The sequence below is a fragment of the Mus caroli genome, unplaced genomic scaffold (genome assembly GCF_978045245.1).
Source record: "Mus caroli unplaced genomic scaffold, Mus_caroli_1 scaffold_6, whole genome shotgun sequence".
In the NCBI taxonomy this organism is placed as follows: Eukaryota; Metazoa; Chordata; class Mammalia; order Rodentia; family Muridae; genus Mus; species Mus caroli.
Genome location: NW_028227261.1, coordinates 46473884 through 46490150, shown reverse-complemented (window position 1 = coordinate 46490150; position 16267 = coordinate 46473884). Strand labels below are relative to the sequence as shown.

General features: G+C 40.1%; 1 protein-coding gene across 2 annotated transcripts in view; it reads left to right on the top strand.

The window, feature by feature from the left end:
* Positions 1–212: 212 nt before the first annotated feature.
* Nrdc (nardilysin convertase) overlaps positions 213–16267 on the top strand; it is a 63071-nt gene continuing 47016 nt past the window's right edge. The window contains exons 1-4 of one of the 2 annotated variants that reach the window (XM_021159242.2): positions 213–741; positions 12044–12368; positions 15109–15242; positions 16069–16138. In XM_021159242.2, coding sequence (XP_021014901.1) covers positions 410–741; positions 12044–12368; positions 15109–15242; positions 16069–16138 — 861 coding nt within the window. In that variant the 5' untranslated portion in view covers positions 213–409. The remainder of the gene's footprint in view (positions 742–12043; positions 12369–15108; positions 15243–16068; positions 16139–16267) is intronic. The other variant, XM_021159243.2, reaches the window with a different exon arrangement.

The window sequence follows — 16267 nt, the reverse complement described above, 5'->3', positions numbered from 1 at the left end:
CAATCGCAGCAAGACTTCTCCCATCATCCTCCGCCTCTTTTCCTTCGCCCCGCCCACGTCAGGTTTCGAAATGCTCTCTGGGTGCGCCAGGAACCCGGCCTCTTCCTATTGGTCTCTCGCCTTCCCTGCTCCCATTGGCTGTTTCTGCAAACGTGACGGCCGTTGTGCGTTGTGATTGGCTAGAGTCCATAGCGTCATCGGCTGTCAGGAGGGTGGGATGAAGAAAGTCGGTGTGAGCGAGGCCGGGTTGGAGGAGGGGTTCAGGCCTGTCCTCCCCAGCGGCTGGGGCAGCAACAACGCCGGCCGCCGCCGTCGCCCCTGGGACGCGGAGGAGGAGGAGTGGCTGGAGGTGTAGGAGGAGGAGGTGGGCCTGGGGAGCGGGATGTCCAGCGCTACGACTTGCTGGTGAATGCTGAGGAGAGTCGCGGTTGCTGCAGTCTGTGTCACCGGGAGGAAGTTGCGGTGTGAGGCCGGGCGGGAGCTCACTGCTCTGGGGCGAATCGAAGCACGGGGTCTGTGCGAAGAATCATTGAAACCCTTTCCTACGCTGACCATGCCTGGAAGAAACAAGGCGAAGTCCACCTGCAGTTGCCCGGACCTGCAGCCCAATGGACAGGACTTGGGCGAGAGCGGCCGGCTTGCCCGTTTAGGAGCGGATGAATCTGAGGAGGAGGGACGGTCTTTCAGTAATGTCGGGGACCCTGAGATCATCAAGTCTCCCAGCGATCCCAAGCAGTACCGGTGAGGGAGGAGGCTCGGACTGGGGAGAACAGGGTGCGGGCTTCGGTTGGTGCTGTAGTGACTTCTGGTCTCCATGTCTCCCGGAGAAGCAACAGGGTGTTACTACTTCCCATCCTAAATGTGTGTTTGGGAGAGGCGGCAAGGGCAATTTGGAGTAGACCAGGCTGGCCTTTAACTCAGAGATCTGCTTGCCTCTGCCTCTCAAATGCTGAGATTAAAGGTATACGCCGCCACTACCCGGCTATTTTTGACTTATATTAAAGCAAGAATTAAGGTTTCCGTGAGGAAGACAGGATGGATGGTAAAGGGGAGGAGGTTTGGTAAGGAAAGCTTGACAGTGATTCTGAATTTTGGCGGAGAGAATATTTGAGATGTGTGTGTGTTATTCTTGTTCAGTCTCAATCCAAAGAGAGGTAAAACAGTGAAAATGACGAAAAGGATGGTGTGGTTTTAATAAAAGAACTTTACAGCACCCTTTTCGTAATTATCACTCCTGTTTACCTCTCTTAGCTAGCCTGAGATGGAGTGGCTTGTAACCATGGGTAGCTAGCCACAACTAGAATGGCTAGCTAGATGACTTCTTCCAAAACGTATTAGAGAGATCTTGGGCTTCCGTTGTATGAATGGTAGGCTTGTAAGATCCCATCTTATACAATGTTTCAATCATCTGTAATGAATGAATGAATGGTGATTCAATCCCCTACCTGAATAAACTTAAGAGTTACTTTGTTTCATAAAATATCTTGTATTTGAAATAGTTTCTATTATCTTACAGCTTAGTTTTCCTGGTTGAGGACGTTGAAACTCACTCAGAATTAGACAGCTAAATAGTATTGGAGCTTGTATGAAACTAGCCATCCGACCCAAAAGCCAGTGCAGTATGTGCTGGGTTAGAAGCCTGCAGGTCCAAACTTATTATAAGCCTGCAGTGTGTTAAAAGAAGGAAAGAATTCTAGAGATCATCTTTTCCACTTTCCCCCCACTTCTGTTTTACAAACAACTGACACTCAGGTCCAGAAAGCAGTGACATAGTCCCAGCTTCAAAACTAACTTAATTTCCCGGTACAATTTTTGTCAGTTTGTCAGGGTCAAGATATCTTTATAAACTAGGGATAACTTTTCTTGCCAAAGATGTAGTTGTAACCTGTAAGTGGGCAAGTTGAAGATAATAGCATTGCTTGGTTTTGGCCTCCCAGGTTAAATTTTCAGTACAGGTGTTGGTGGTTTTTTGTTTGTTTGTTTGTTTGTTTGTTTGTTGTTTTCCTGTCCATACAAAGTTACCTAATAATGGCGAAGTCTCAGATACTGTTCTGTTGCTTCAGATAGAGATTCTTTGACCTTATTTTTTGCTAATTGTTTAACAAATACTAAATGTATGTGTCAGGTCCCAAACTAGCATTCCTGCACCTTGGCTAAATATACTGCAACAAATAACATTTTATCCAGGGTGGCATACAAAGATGATTAAATTTACAGAGGGAGGATTCAGATATTAAAAAGTTAAAATAAGAATAGGGTGTGGTAATCCCAGTGCTGGAGAGGCGGAGGAAGGAGAACATCAGAAGTCAGGGGACATCCTTGATTATATAGCTTGGACTAAATAAAACCCTGGTTCAAAAACAACCTGGGGAAGGGGAAGCAAAATGAGGCACCTAACATTTATGGGATTCCTAATGGAAGTATGTATGTTAGAGTAGATTAAAGAATAAAGTAGGAAGTGATAAACCGAAGGCCTAGATAGCTTCTTCCAAAAATGTATGAGAAGACTTGGACCTCAACTGGTTGAATGGGTACTTGTAAGATCCCTTCTAATCTTCCAGTGTTCCAATCATCTATAATGAATGGTGACTCAAACCCTGCCTGAATGAAGTTCTGAGCTTGGTATAAGGAAGACTTAAAAAAAAATAATAATGCAACTGGATGTATGCAGTGGTATCCAGCTTTAATTCCAGTTCTCAGGAGGCAGAGACAGGCGATCCCTGAGTAGGAGGCAAGCCTGGGCTACAGATCGAGTTCCAGGAAAGCCAGGGCCATACAGAGAAAACCTATCTCAAAATTAAATAAAAACAGACAAATAAATAAAAAGCAACCTTCCCCAAGCCCCCAGAAATCCAACAACAACAAAGACAATGTTTAAAAGTTACTTTGAGTAAATTGTTGCATTTATGTTTGCTGGCCTTTGTTAAATCACCATCTTCCCTTTTTGTCCACCTTTATTTATTTATTTTATTTTTATGTGCTCAAGTTTCAAATTGACACCCTTTCCACCCCCCTCCCCAAGACTCTTACTAGCTTTCGCTGGATTGAAACTCACTATGTAGACTAGGCTGATCCTAGAACTAGATTTTTTTTTTTTAAAGATTTATTTATTTATATGAGTACACTGTAGCTGTCTTCAGATACACCAGAAGAGGGCATCAGATCCCATTACAGATGGTTGTGAGCCACCATGTGGTTGTTGGGAATTGAACTCAGGACCTCTGGAAGAGCAGTCAGTGCTCTTAATTGCAGAGCCATCTCTCCAGCCCCAGAACTAGATCTTTAATGTCTGAATTTTTGTGTCCAGAAACAAACATATCAAGTGTCTTTAGCCTCTAGAACTAAATAACATTTCTAATACTTGCATATAGATGTTGCATATAGATGTTGGTGTAGAATAAAACGGATTCTTTCCATTGTATTTCTGTAGCGTTGTCCTTGATCACATTAAGTGTTCTGAGTATGTGGATGAGCACCAGACCTGTCAGAGGAATGTTATGGTGGAATAATGCTGTCAAAGACATATCAGCTTGCATTTATTGAGTCTGCAGAGTTTTATTTCTCTCTGCATATAATTTGTATTTATCCGTTTTTGAAATGTTAATACCTCCAGGACTCCTTCAGGATTACATTTGTTTACTTAGTATTTAGTGCGTGCATGTGTGAATTGCAGAGTGGGTAGGTCAGGACAGCTTACAGGAAGGAGTCGGTTCTCACGAGTCACCATGTGAGCGCTGGAGATTGAATTCAGACTGCTGTGCATGAGGGCAAGTGGTTTACCCACTGAGCAAACTTACCAGCCCTTGTGAAGCTTTCTAGGTGGTTGCTTAAATACCAGGTAAGCGTTAATCCCCCCTTTTTTCTCAGTTCCTCTGAACAGCTCTGGTGCTCATTCACATACTCAAAACACGTAATGTGATGCCTGTGCCCTGTAACGGATCATGGACAGAGAAAGCTACAGAAACACGATGGAATTTGGCTAGAAAGGTGTTGCACAAGGCAACATCTTACTCAAATCATTATCGGTTAGGATAGACGCTCTAGGTGGATGGTGACACTTTTCTTTCTCACAGTGAGTGACAATGCTGGGAGTTTAGGTTGACTATAACAAGGATGAAAGGCTTGGTTGTACAATCTCTCTGTATTTCTATGGGGGATGGAAAGCAAACATGAAAAGCCCTTCTAATCTAAATGTTGCTCACACCGTTAGAAGTAATAACCACATTTATTTTTGTGTATGTGATGGGGAAGGCAGTGCATGTACCCCAGTGTGTGTGTGTGTGTATAGAGACCAGAGGACAACTTGCAGAGTAGGTTCTGTCCTTCCATCTTGTGGGTTGCTCTCAGCCCAGGAGGCTGGTCAGGCTCGACATGTACCTTCTTCACCTTCTGAGCCAGCCCACTACTTTTATAAGCCTGGCTATTTTAATAAGTTATGTTGTTGACTGTTAACATGCCATTGAACAGAAAGGGCACAATCCAACAACTGCATTGAGGACACCAATGTCTGCTAACTTCCTAGTTTATAAGTAGGTGACTCGCTCAGTAGCAGAAACCATAGACAAATCCAAGTCATCAGAAAGCAGACATATATCAAAAATTAAGAGAAAATGTCATTTTGTATTGAATGGTAAGAACATGGGCATATATACATATATGTATATATACACATACATACATATACATATATATGTATATATGATTTTTAAAATTAAAATCCAATGCCTAATAAGTACTTCATTGAATATGTAAGGGGTTAATTTTCTTTGTATGTGTACATACAGATTAATGGTGCAGTCATAGGCCCTTAGAGTTACAAAATAAGTCATTGTGTAGTTACTTGTATTAAAGTTTAGGAACTTTGAAACACTCAATTTCTTGGTCTGATACCTGACTCCAATTCCCTTAAAATTTTTGTTTATTTTAGATTTTAAATTTTATGTGTATGACTGTTTTGCCTGAATGTATGTGGACTATGTATATGCTTGGTATCCTTAGAGGTCAGAAGAGAGCATAATGTGGGGCAGTGTTGTCTGCAGTGCTAATCAGGAACAGATACTGAAATGGGATAAAGTATGGTGGCTTCAGTCTCTGTGTATTTTGTTTCCATTCTAAGCTATGTGACCTTGAGCAAGTTAATCTCTCTAAGGCTCAGGACCTTGAAGAGACATAGCTCAACAATCCTAAGCAATTGAAATAGAAACTGAACAGTCAGGAAGAAGCAAAAGGAAAACTTAAATGTAGACCCGCTGAAAGAGAACACTTTAGCAAGTGACTGTCAGTAATCCTGATTACTTGATACTGTACAGTGACAGAAGATTGAAGTCGTTTAGAGATGTAAGGAATGGTTCCTGGTGAAGATACTTTCAGAGGAATGAAGGAGACAGAGGCCATGTTGCACTGCTTTAATTATGAATGGGAAGCATGACATTTTAGGTCACCAGGGAGATAGTTTTCAAGATTTTTAGTAGGGCTGGAGACATGGCTCAGTGGTTAAGAGCACTGACTGCTCTTCCAGAGGTCCTGAGTTCAATTCCCAGCAATCACATGGTGGCTCACAACCATCTGTAATGGGATCTGATGCCCTTTTGTGGTGTGTCTGAAAACAGCTACAGTGTACTCATATACATAAAATAAAAAAAATCTTTTTTTAAAAAGTTAGTCTGTCAGTCAGTCTGTCTGTCTACCTATCTACCCACCTACCGAGTTTCATATATTCCAAGTTGGCCTTAAGCTCAATGTGTAACCCAAGACTTGAACTTCTGAGTTTCCTACCTCTACCTCTCAAGTGCTAGGATTATAGGCATATGCTCCAACACCCAGTTTATGCAGTGCTGGGGCTCAAACCCAGGGCCTTGTGAGTGCCAAATGCTCTACCAACTGAGCTATACCCTTAGCCTCCGAAGGAGATTGAACCAATTGGTTTTAATTTTTTTATGTGTATGGGTATTTCACCTCCATGCCTGAATGTATATTTGTGCACCACCTGGTACCCACAGAGGGGGGAAGAAGGTTGCTTCAGATCTCCTGAAACTGCAGTTACAGACAGTTGGGAGCTACCATAAGGGTGATGGGAATCGAATTCAGCTCTCTGGAGTAAGCAGCCTCTCAACTGCTGAACCATCTCTAGCCCAGAAGAATGTTTAAAGTGGAAGGGATGAGAACTTTTAGGATAAGGCATTGCCTAGAGTAGAGGGGTAACTGTTTCAGAGTGGAAGAGATGACATATTTAGTGCTTAAAGAGTTTGAAGGTGAAGCGAATCCTCAGATGGTTGGGAAATAACAAGATCCATAATATCTATGGAAAAATTGGCTTTGAAGGGATAGAAAAATCTCCTGGGAAGTGGAGAAAGGAGTGGGTAAACTGGAAATCGCCCTCCCTCCTTCCCTCCTCCTCTCCCTCCCTCCCCTTCTTTCCCTTTTTCTCCTCTCTTTTTTTCCTTTTCCTTTCTTGCTTCCTTTTTTTTTTTTTTTTTTTTTTTGGCCAGGGATTCCCTGTGTAGCTCTGACTGCTAGAACTCACTCTGTAGACCAGGCTGGCCTCAAATTCACAGAGATCCTCCTGCCTCTGCCTTCTGAGTGCTGAGATGAAAGGCATGTGTCGTAACACCTGGATTCTTTTTTTTTTTTAACTTTTAAATTAAAAAAAATATTTTATGTGGTTGAGTGTTTTGTATGTGCATGCCTGGTGCTCACAGAGGCCAGTAGAGTGTTGGGTCTTCTGGAGCTGGAGTTCAAGGCAGTTGTGAGCTGCATGTGGGTGCTAGGAATCTGATTCATCCCCTCTGGAAGCAGCAAGTGCTCTTAGCCACTGAGCCATCTTTCCAGCCCTTCAATTTCTTTTCGCTGTTCCCCTACTAACTCAATTTAATTAGTGATTGTAGGTAAAACTTCATGAACACAGAACCCCTTTCTGCTTCAGTCACTGTGTGCCTAGCACATTGGAGACTCTTTAATACCATTTAGAGATTATGTGAATGTACGACTGCTAGGCATTTTTGTAGAACTCTTAGTAATATTTTCCCCAGAAATTTCTTTTTTTTTTTTTTTAAAGATTTATTTATTATATGTAAGTACACTGTAGCTGTCTTCAGACACTCCAGAAGAGGGCGCCAGATCTCGTTACGGATGGTTGTGAGCCACCATGTGGTTGCTGGGATTTGAACTCTGGACCTTCGGAAGAGCAGTCGGGTGCTCTTACCCACTGAGCCATCTCACCAGCCCTCCCCAGAAATTTCTTAGATTAAACTTTTACCTGGCTAATTTCTAAAACATGCCTTTATTTCCTAGAAAACAAATGTAAATAAGCAAGTTACAAAACAAGTAGTACAGATTATAAGAAATAATAACCCATGGCAATATTGTATATCAAATTTATTGAAGCTTGTGTTTAGCTTATAAGAAGTTCTTTTTTTTTTTTAAAGATTTATTTTTATTTATTATATGTAAGTACACTGTAGCTGTCTTCAGACACCAGAAGAGGGCATCAGGTCTTGTTACAGATGGTTGGGAGCCACCATGTGGTTGCTGGGAATTGAACTCAGGACCTCCAGAAGAGCAGTCGGTGCTCTTAACCTCTGAGCCATCTCTCCAGCTCCTTAAATATTCACTATTTATGTTTAAAGTTACTAAGTGCTGTTTGTGCAGGGTTATTGTTTGGTATCATTATTTAGTCTTTGCTGACCCGGAGCTCACTGTGTAACCCAGGCTGGGCTGCTTACCACTGTGATAACCAGCGGGCAGCATGGTTTCTGTAGTACTAGAAAGTTGCCAACAGTCCTCATCCTGATTGTAAAGGATCAGTAACGGTACAGTTCTACAAGGAGGATAATTCAAGCTAGAAAAAAGAGGTACTTCTTTGTTTCTTTTTTTCTTTTCTTCCTTCCTTCCTTCCTTTTTTCCTTTTAGTTTTGAGACTGAGTCTAGAGTTGCTATGTAAACCAGGCTGGCTTTGAAGTAATGGCAGTATGCCTGAATGCTGGAGTTTGAGGTGTGAGTCACTCACTACCCATGGAGGTTGTGTTTTATGTGTTGTCACAGAAAAATGTCTTATAACTTTTTTTTTTTTTTAAGATTTATTTATTTATTATATGTAAGTACACTATAGCTGTCTTCAGACATTCCAGAAGAGGGCGCCAGATCTCGTTGCGGATGGTTGTGAGCCACCATGTGGTTGCTGGGATCTGAACTCTGGACCTTCGGAAGAGCAGTCGGGTGCTCTTACCCACTGAGCCATCTCACCAGCCCATGTCTTATAACTTATTGTTGAGTTACAACTAATGGTCAAACAAAACATTACATGATTTTACTTTAAAAAGGAAAAACCTACTAAAACAGCACCTCTATTTTTAACCTAAAATACATTTTTTGTTTAAATGTATATAGAAAAGGAAGATAGAACTTTTGTATTTTTTTTATTTTTAGTAGGTAAAAGATGTTAAATAACAATAAATATAAATATGTGGTCATTGTAGGAAATTTAGAGAAAAGTTTCCCACAATGATTATATTTATTATTAACCAGTAAGTAACATTTGTGTGTATTTTCTATGCATTTATAATATATCTTTTGGGCTAGGGAATGTATTTAAGTCTAAACATGCATGGGTTTTACCTTGACACAGTATCTCACCAAACCAAAAGCTGGACGATTTTGGCTAGGTTAGCTAGCAAGTGACTAGGTTAGCTAGCAATTCCCTGCAATTGCTTGTCTCTGACCTCCATTGTTGGGGTCACAGGCATGTGTAAACATGCCTGGCTTTTTATGTGAGTACTGGGGATTTGAACTCATAGCCTCATGCTTATATAGGAAGTATTCTTACCCACTGTTAATCTTTTCTGCCAGTATTATTTCACTTAATTTATGATGCTTTATAATCATCTTAAATTAATAGTCAACAATCCTATTTCTATTCTTTTTTGTATTCTGAGGATTCAGTTACATTTGCCAGCTGAAGTTCAAAACTAAGTAGAATTGGCAGAAATAATTTGTCATAAAGTTGTATACCATTTAGAGTATCGTGATGAAATCCATACCTTTGTGTTGTCTACTTGTGTAAGATGTGGCTCATCGTTTGTTCAGCACTGTTCTCCCCTGGTAGCTTAGTCTTGGTTATCAGCCTTGGATAAGGGCACCACTGTATAGTACAGCTTTTCTATTTTCTTTAAAACACAGAACATTTATTTGTGTGTGTGTGTGTGTGGGGGGGGGGATGGGTGTGGTTCCGTTCTTCCATCATGTGGCTCCTGAGGATTGAGCTGAGGTCATCAGGCTTTGGCAGTAAGCGCCTTTATTCTCTGAGCCATCTCACTGGCCCCTTGATTGTTTTCTTTATAGCTTCTGGATTTAGTGTGTGGTTGAGTGTACAATTTCTTCACTCATAATACATTTTTTCTGAAATAGTTTTAAAACATTCTTTTTAGCTCTTTATAATACACATATATAGTATATATAAATATACACTATCTTATCACAAAGTGCTGGGTTAAGATGCATGGACATCTGTATTTTTTTTCTACTTTTATTGTCTAATCAGGTACAGATGACTGCTTCATTTGAGACTTTAAAGTTTTGGGTATATTTTTTAGATGCATTTAATATGTATATTTTATATATACAAAATTTGCTATTCATTGATTTTTACAAAACCAGCTATTAGATTTTATTTGATAGTCTGTTTTATTTGGCACAGATTAAGTATCTACAATGTGTCAGGACCCCTCCCCCTCCTTTTTTGTGTTTTCCCCCTGAGACAGGGTTTCTCTGTGTAGCCCTGGCTGTCCTGGAACTCACTCTGTAGACCAGGCTGGCCTCGAACTCAGAAATCCGCCTGCCTCTGCCTCCCAAAGCAACTCTTATTATAAAGAAAACATTTAATTGGGGCTTGCTTACAGCTTCAGAGGTGTCGTCCATTACCATCACGTTGGAGAGCATGGCAGCCAGGGAGATGAAGTAGCTGAAAGTTCTGCGTCCAGGTCCACAGGCAGCAGGGAGAGAGAGAGCCACCTGCTTGATTTGGCCTTTGAAGACTTTCAGGCCCACCCCTAGTGACACACTTCCTCCAACAAAGCCACACCTTCTAATCCTTTTCAGTAGTGCTACTTCTTACCTATTGATCAAGTATTCAAACCTATGAGCCTGTGGGGGCCATTTTCATTCAATCACCACAATTAATAATTGAACTTATCGCAAGCCTTTCTGTGTTTTATGTGTTGATCTGAAACTTAGACTATTTTTTTTTGGTGTTGGGGGAAATTCATACACTATCATATGTTTACATCTGTAGTTTTTCATAACTTTATTTGTAAAATGTATGATCTGTTAATGGCCTCTTCTGCTTCCCAAATTTTGTGATTTTTATCCCCAAATACAAAACATAACCACTAGCTGTTCTTTATTGTTTAAATATGATTTTGATACGATAGGGAGACAAACCCACATTTTTCCTCTTCTGTCTGTGTGGTTGCACATGCTGTGGAGAGCAGAGGAAAGCCTTGGGATGTCAGTCCTTGCTTCTGGTTGGTGTGGTACAAAGCCTCTTGTTGTTACTGAGTCTGACAGGCTAGTGGCACACAAGCTCCTAGGAGTCTCCTATCTCTGCCTCCTGTCTCGCCATAGAAGCACTAGGATTACAGGCTCAGGAGATCTAAACTCCACACACACACACACACACACACACACACACACACACACACACATGCTTTTATTTGGAGTCCTCGGGGTTGGAGCTAGTACCTTCTTCCTCTTAGCAAGCAGATGCTCTAGAGCCACTCCGAACACCAGCTCCAACCCTATAAACTTGTACTCTGAATATGTAAATATACTTTATGATTAAAAGCCTCAAAGAATATAAACAAGACAAAGTGTGTCTCTTCATCTCTCTTTTCTTTTCTTCTTCTTCTTTTTTGTTTTAACTTTTTTAAAAGATTGATTTATTATTATATCTAAGTATACTGTAGCTGTCTTCAGATGCACCAGAAGAGGATGTCAGATCTCATTATGGATGGTTGTGAGCCACCATGTGGTTGCTGGATTTGACCTTCGGAAGAGCAGTTGGTGCTCTTAACCACTGAACCATCTCTCCAGCACGTCTCTTCATTTCTTTCTAGCTAAAACTAATTTTGCTTTCAAGGTTCCTTCTCCAGATCAACCAATTTGATTAATTAAAACTGTGATAATTTTTCCTGGCTTGTGGAGGATTCAGTCTAAGACCATCAGTGGCTGCTTGAAACCAAGAATGGTACCAAACCTATGTATGTCATACATAGGCATAAAATTGAATGCCTTTTCTATGTTTACTCTTAGTAAAATAAGAGTAGTATTTGCAGTTTGAGGTCACAATTTCATGGCTACAAGATTTGCTCTTACTGTAGCTCTCTTGAGCTACTTAAGCATTTTTTTTTCTTACAGGAGACACACTTCATGGCTTCTCTTTGGTGTCTCCAGAATTAGCATTACCTGTCCTAAGCTTTGGAGGCCATTGTTCAGTAATTAAAGTTTACTTTTGAACATAAGCACTGGGGTACCATTGATGTCCATCTGCTAAAACTGACAGCTGTTGCTGGCTATGCACCTTTAATCTCAGCACGTTGGAGGCAGAGTCAGGCAGAACTCATGTGAGTTCAAGGCCAGCCTGGCCTACATAATGAGTTCCAGGACAGCAGGGGCTATGTAGATAAACCCTGTCTCAAAAACCCAAATCAAACCAAACCAAAGCCAAAAGAACATCAGAAACCTGACAGTTACTAGTGACTAAGATAGTGTGTGTGAGTGTGTGTGTGTGTAATATACAAATGTATATTTATAACTCAGGATAAATAATCATTATCTTAATGAAATCTTTATTCATGCCCTGACTGGATGGAATGGTGCACAATTTAAAAATGTATTAGTTCGTATATTTACACCATGGTTGAGTGTGAATAACTGAAACTTGGGGTAAATGGGGGTACTTATGTAGTATCCAGTGTGTTTATTACACATAATGTGGGTTCTTCTTATTGAGTAGTTGAATCAAAATGCTTTGTGTGTTTTTACCCTCCAGATACATCAAATTACAGAATGGCTTGCAGGCACTTTTGATTTCAGATCTAAGTAATGTGGAAGGTAAAACAGGAAATGCAACAGATGAAGAGGAAGAAGAGGAGGAGGAAGAGGAAGAAGATGATGACGATGATGATGATGACGACGATGATGATGAAGACTCTGGGGCTGAGATACAAGATGATGATGAAGAAGGTTTTGATGATGAAGAGGAATTTGATGATGACGATGATGAACATGATGATGACGATCTTGAGAATGAGGAAAACGAACTGGAAGAGTTGGAAGAGAGGGTAGAAGCCAGGAAGAAAACTACTGAGAAACAGGTGTGAGTCATGTCTATATTGTCTCTCTCATTTGGGAACTCCTTGGGGTAATAATTGAACTTGTGTTTTATTTCTTAGTAGTAAAAAGGAAGTATGTAGCTATCTTTTGATTTGTTTTTTAAGCCAGTGATTATTCTATATAAGGATTTTATTTTGAAAACAACTTTTTCTGGTTATAAAAGTGACTTACTGTAGAAACTAAAGAAAACAAAAAGAAATGTAAAAATCACTCTTTAAAGGTAAAAATGGCAACAATTGAGTATATATGTATTATGTACATTACATGCTTTTAAAAATATGAGGGGGTGAGACTCTGTACAATTCCTAGCGGAGGCTAGAGTAATAAGAGCAATATCATCCTTGGAAGACGGGGGAAAGGAAAGGAGAGCAAGGCTAGTCAGCATCTTCACTTGGCCCTGAGTGCTAAGTTACCGTATGGGTAGTTCCCATGGAGGGAATTGAACCTACTCTCACCTGTGCGGAAGTGGCAACACTGGGATAAATAAGTAATCAGGGGAGTCTGAGTGAGAGAGTTGAACTTGAGGTGAGGAGATTTTCCTTAATATATCTTTTGAAGAATGCTTTCATTTTACAGGAGGGAATTCCTATATCAGAGGGTAGGTAACATTTTTGGAGATATTATAGTAGAACTAACCAGCAGATATTTGTTAAAGTTGGTTTCTTTTTTGATTTATTTTATTTTTTTGATATAGCCTAGGCTAGTCTTGAACTCTGTGTAGCTGGGATGACTTTGAACTCCTGATCCTCTAGACTTTACTAATACTGTGACCCTCATGTTGTGGTGACCCTCCAACCATAAATCTAATTTTGTTGCTGCTGCTTTATAATTGTAATTTTTTGTACTGCTATGAATCATAACGTAAATATTTTTGGAGATAGGGATTTGGCAAAAGGGTCATGACCCACAGGTTGAGACCCGCTGCTCCAGACTCCACTTCCCAAGTGCTGGGATTACAAGCATGAAAAGCATGCTCAACTTAGAATTGAATATCAACCCATCAGCATGGTATAGCCTTAATATATAGGATTTATTGCTAGATTATTAATTAAGATCTCAAAAGAATACTTAAGAAGTGGTTAGCCTGTGGGACTGACAAGATAGCTCAGTGGGTAGAGGTGCTTACTATACAAGTTTGGTGACCTGAATTTGATCTTTGGGACTCACACAGCAGAGAGAAGCCACTTCTGAAAGGTCTCTGACCTCCATATGCAGACTTGTACTCAACATATCCCATACATACACATCCTGGGAATCTCACTTGGTTGTTCAGGCTGGTCTCCAAGTTCAGGTGGTACTGCCAGTAGCTGGGACTATAGTCATGCCCCACTGTGCATGGCTTCAATAATTCTCTTAAATGAATTCTTTGAGATTCCCTCCCCCTCCTCCTCCTCCTCTTCCTCCTCTTTCTTCAGTTTTATGAGACAGAATCTTACTATGTAGTCCTGGCTGGCTGAAATTTGCTGTGTAGACCAGGCCGGCCTTGAACTCACAGAGAGACCCCTCTGCCTTCAGAATGCTGGGATTAAAGATGTGCTCCACCACTCCCAGTCTCATTTTTTTTTCCTTTAAGAAAGGCTGTACCAGTTTTTTTAAACCAAAATTTTGGGTAGATTGAGTTATGTTTTTAGGAAGCTTGTGTGTGTGTGTGTGTGTGTGTGTGTGTGTGAGTGTGAGTGTGTGAGAGAGAGAGAGATTGTGTGTGTGTCAGATAGTAGGCCAAGTTGCATTCGCTTGGAGAACTTCAGAGGTGAAACTTAAGACACTGAATAAATTTGTATATGTGCCACTTGGTAGACAATTCTAAAGTTTTTTTTTTATAGGCAAATTGGGAATTAATAGGATTATTTCTAATTCTTAATGGATGGAGAAATCACAGACGTTCTAAGATGCACCTGAGTTCTAGTTCTAGGTCTGCCCCTGACTTCTGGGGGATTTTTTTCCCCTTTATTTATTTATTTTTTTATTGGGTATTTATTTCCTTTACATTTCCAATGCTTCTGGGGGATCTTACGCTGCCTGGCTTTCTTTCTTTCACACCACCTTTAAGGTCACACAATTGTGAGCTCTAGCTTAGCTCCCAAAATGACAGTATTATTAAATTTTATATTCTTACGTCTAAGTTTCTATATCTGTCTTTCTCTTTATAAAAAACTGCAAGTTTTCCTGTGTCATGGACTTCTTTTGATAAAGCAATTAGGTGTGAAGAGACCAAATCATTTTGACTGTGAAGCAGTAGGTATCCTAGTGGAAGAAAGGATTCCATGCTTTTAAGAGTGAGAAATGGCTTCTACTTAGTGTGTACATGAGGCACATAAGCATCTGGAAGGGAGAGTGGAGAAGTTAGTGTAGGTGAGAAGTGGCTTCAGACTCGTATTGGCTCTGAGGAGCCTTTAGGCTCTAATTTTTATTTGAGAAATGTGAGCCTTATTTAAGGTAAATAATTCTCATTAAGAAATGAAATGGGGAAAAAATGTTAGCTTTTGGAGAACCTTATCTAATTAGAAGTTAATTACTTTCCTAAAACATTTTTAAAATTATCCATTTCTGTTCTTTGAAAAGAAGTTTTTCTTGATCTGAAAAGTTAATAAGTTAACAAGATTGAAATTTAAGTATGATATATTTGAATTATGATTTGTTCATAATTTTGAGTTTTATAACTCAATTCTTAAGTATAAATTTCTTGGGTAGAAAATCCTCAAGTATGAATTTCTTTTCTAGCAATCGCAGAACCTGTTTTTGCTGTGGTCAAAGCTGACTGATAGACTGTGGTTTAAGTCATCTTATTCAAAAATGTCTTCAACCCTGCTGGTCGAGACAAGAAATCTTTATGGGGTAGTTGGAGCTGAAAGCAGGTTAGGCATCTATTAAATGTCACAGAACAGGTTAGACTGTGCTTGAAGAAGTGGCTATTCTTCCATGTTTTAAATGAGCTTATGTGCTAAGTCTTCAAAAATGGGACTTGAAGTATCAAGTGAGGCTGTTTGGCTCTTTTAGAAACCCAAGGTGCATGCTATGTTATAAGGACAACCTTATCAAACAGTGCTTCACAAATGCACTAGTTCTGAAAATTAATACAAAGTTGGAAAAGTTAATATATACTTTCCTGTTTTCAAATTTACTATTTTGTTTACTTAAAAAAAACAAAATTTTTAACTAATGATGATAGTATGTTAAACAGAATTTTGTGTATATCTTGGCCATCTATTTTTGTTAAAAATGAATTTTCCCAAGGAATTTGGCAAATGCACATTGATAAGTAATACATGATTTATATGTGTGTGTTCAATGCAAAAGAAAGAACTAAAGAGCCTCTTAAATCCTATTGCTGTAGCTTTTTAATAGCAAGTTTTCTCTTTTAACCATTTACTTACTATTTTATTAAATATTTTCCTAAATGGTTATCTTACCCCCATCCCCACCCCATATTAGTAATAAACTTTCTGAGTAGCACACTGAGAAGTCTTGAGTGTTTTGTAACTGAGTTACTCAGCGTAAACATTTTAAATTGCTTAGAGCTCTTCATCCTACCCAGATGTGTTAGCTCTGCAGAATTCCAAAGCCCAGTAACTCAGGGCACAGCGTGGTTCAGAGTCCTGAATCAGCAGCGTGAACTGCGGCCTGCCGGGAGGCCCGGGAGGCCGGCCTCCGCCTTGTTTCTGTTTCTGCTTTCTCCCTCAGGTCTGCACCTGTTGAGCATTTGGCAGGATGGCAAGTGGAGGAGCAGCAGGGTGAAACTGACACAGTGCTGGTGAGTTTCACTTTGCTGCTCCTCCTGACTCCCAGGGCGAGATCTGTTCCTTTCTGTTGGCAAACTTCTCCAAGTGAATCCTTGAGGTGCTAGTACTGCTTTAGGATTGACGCAACTATTTGTATGTGT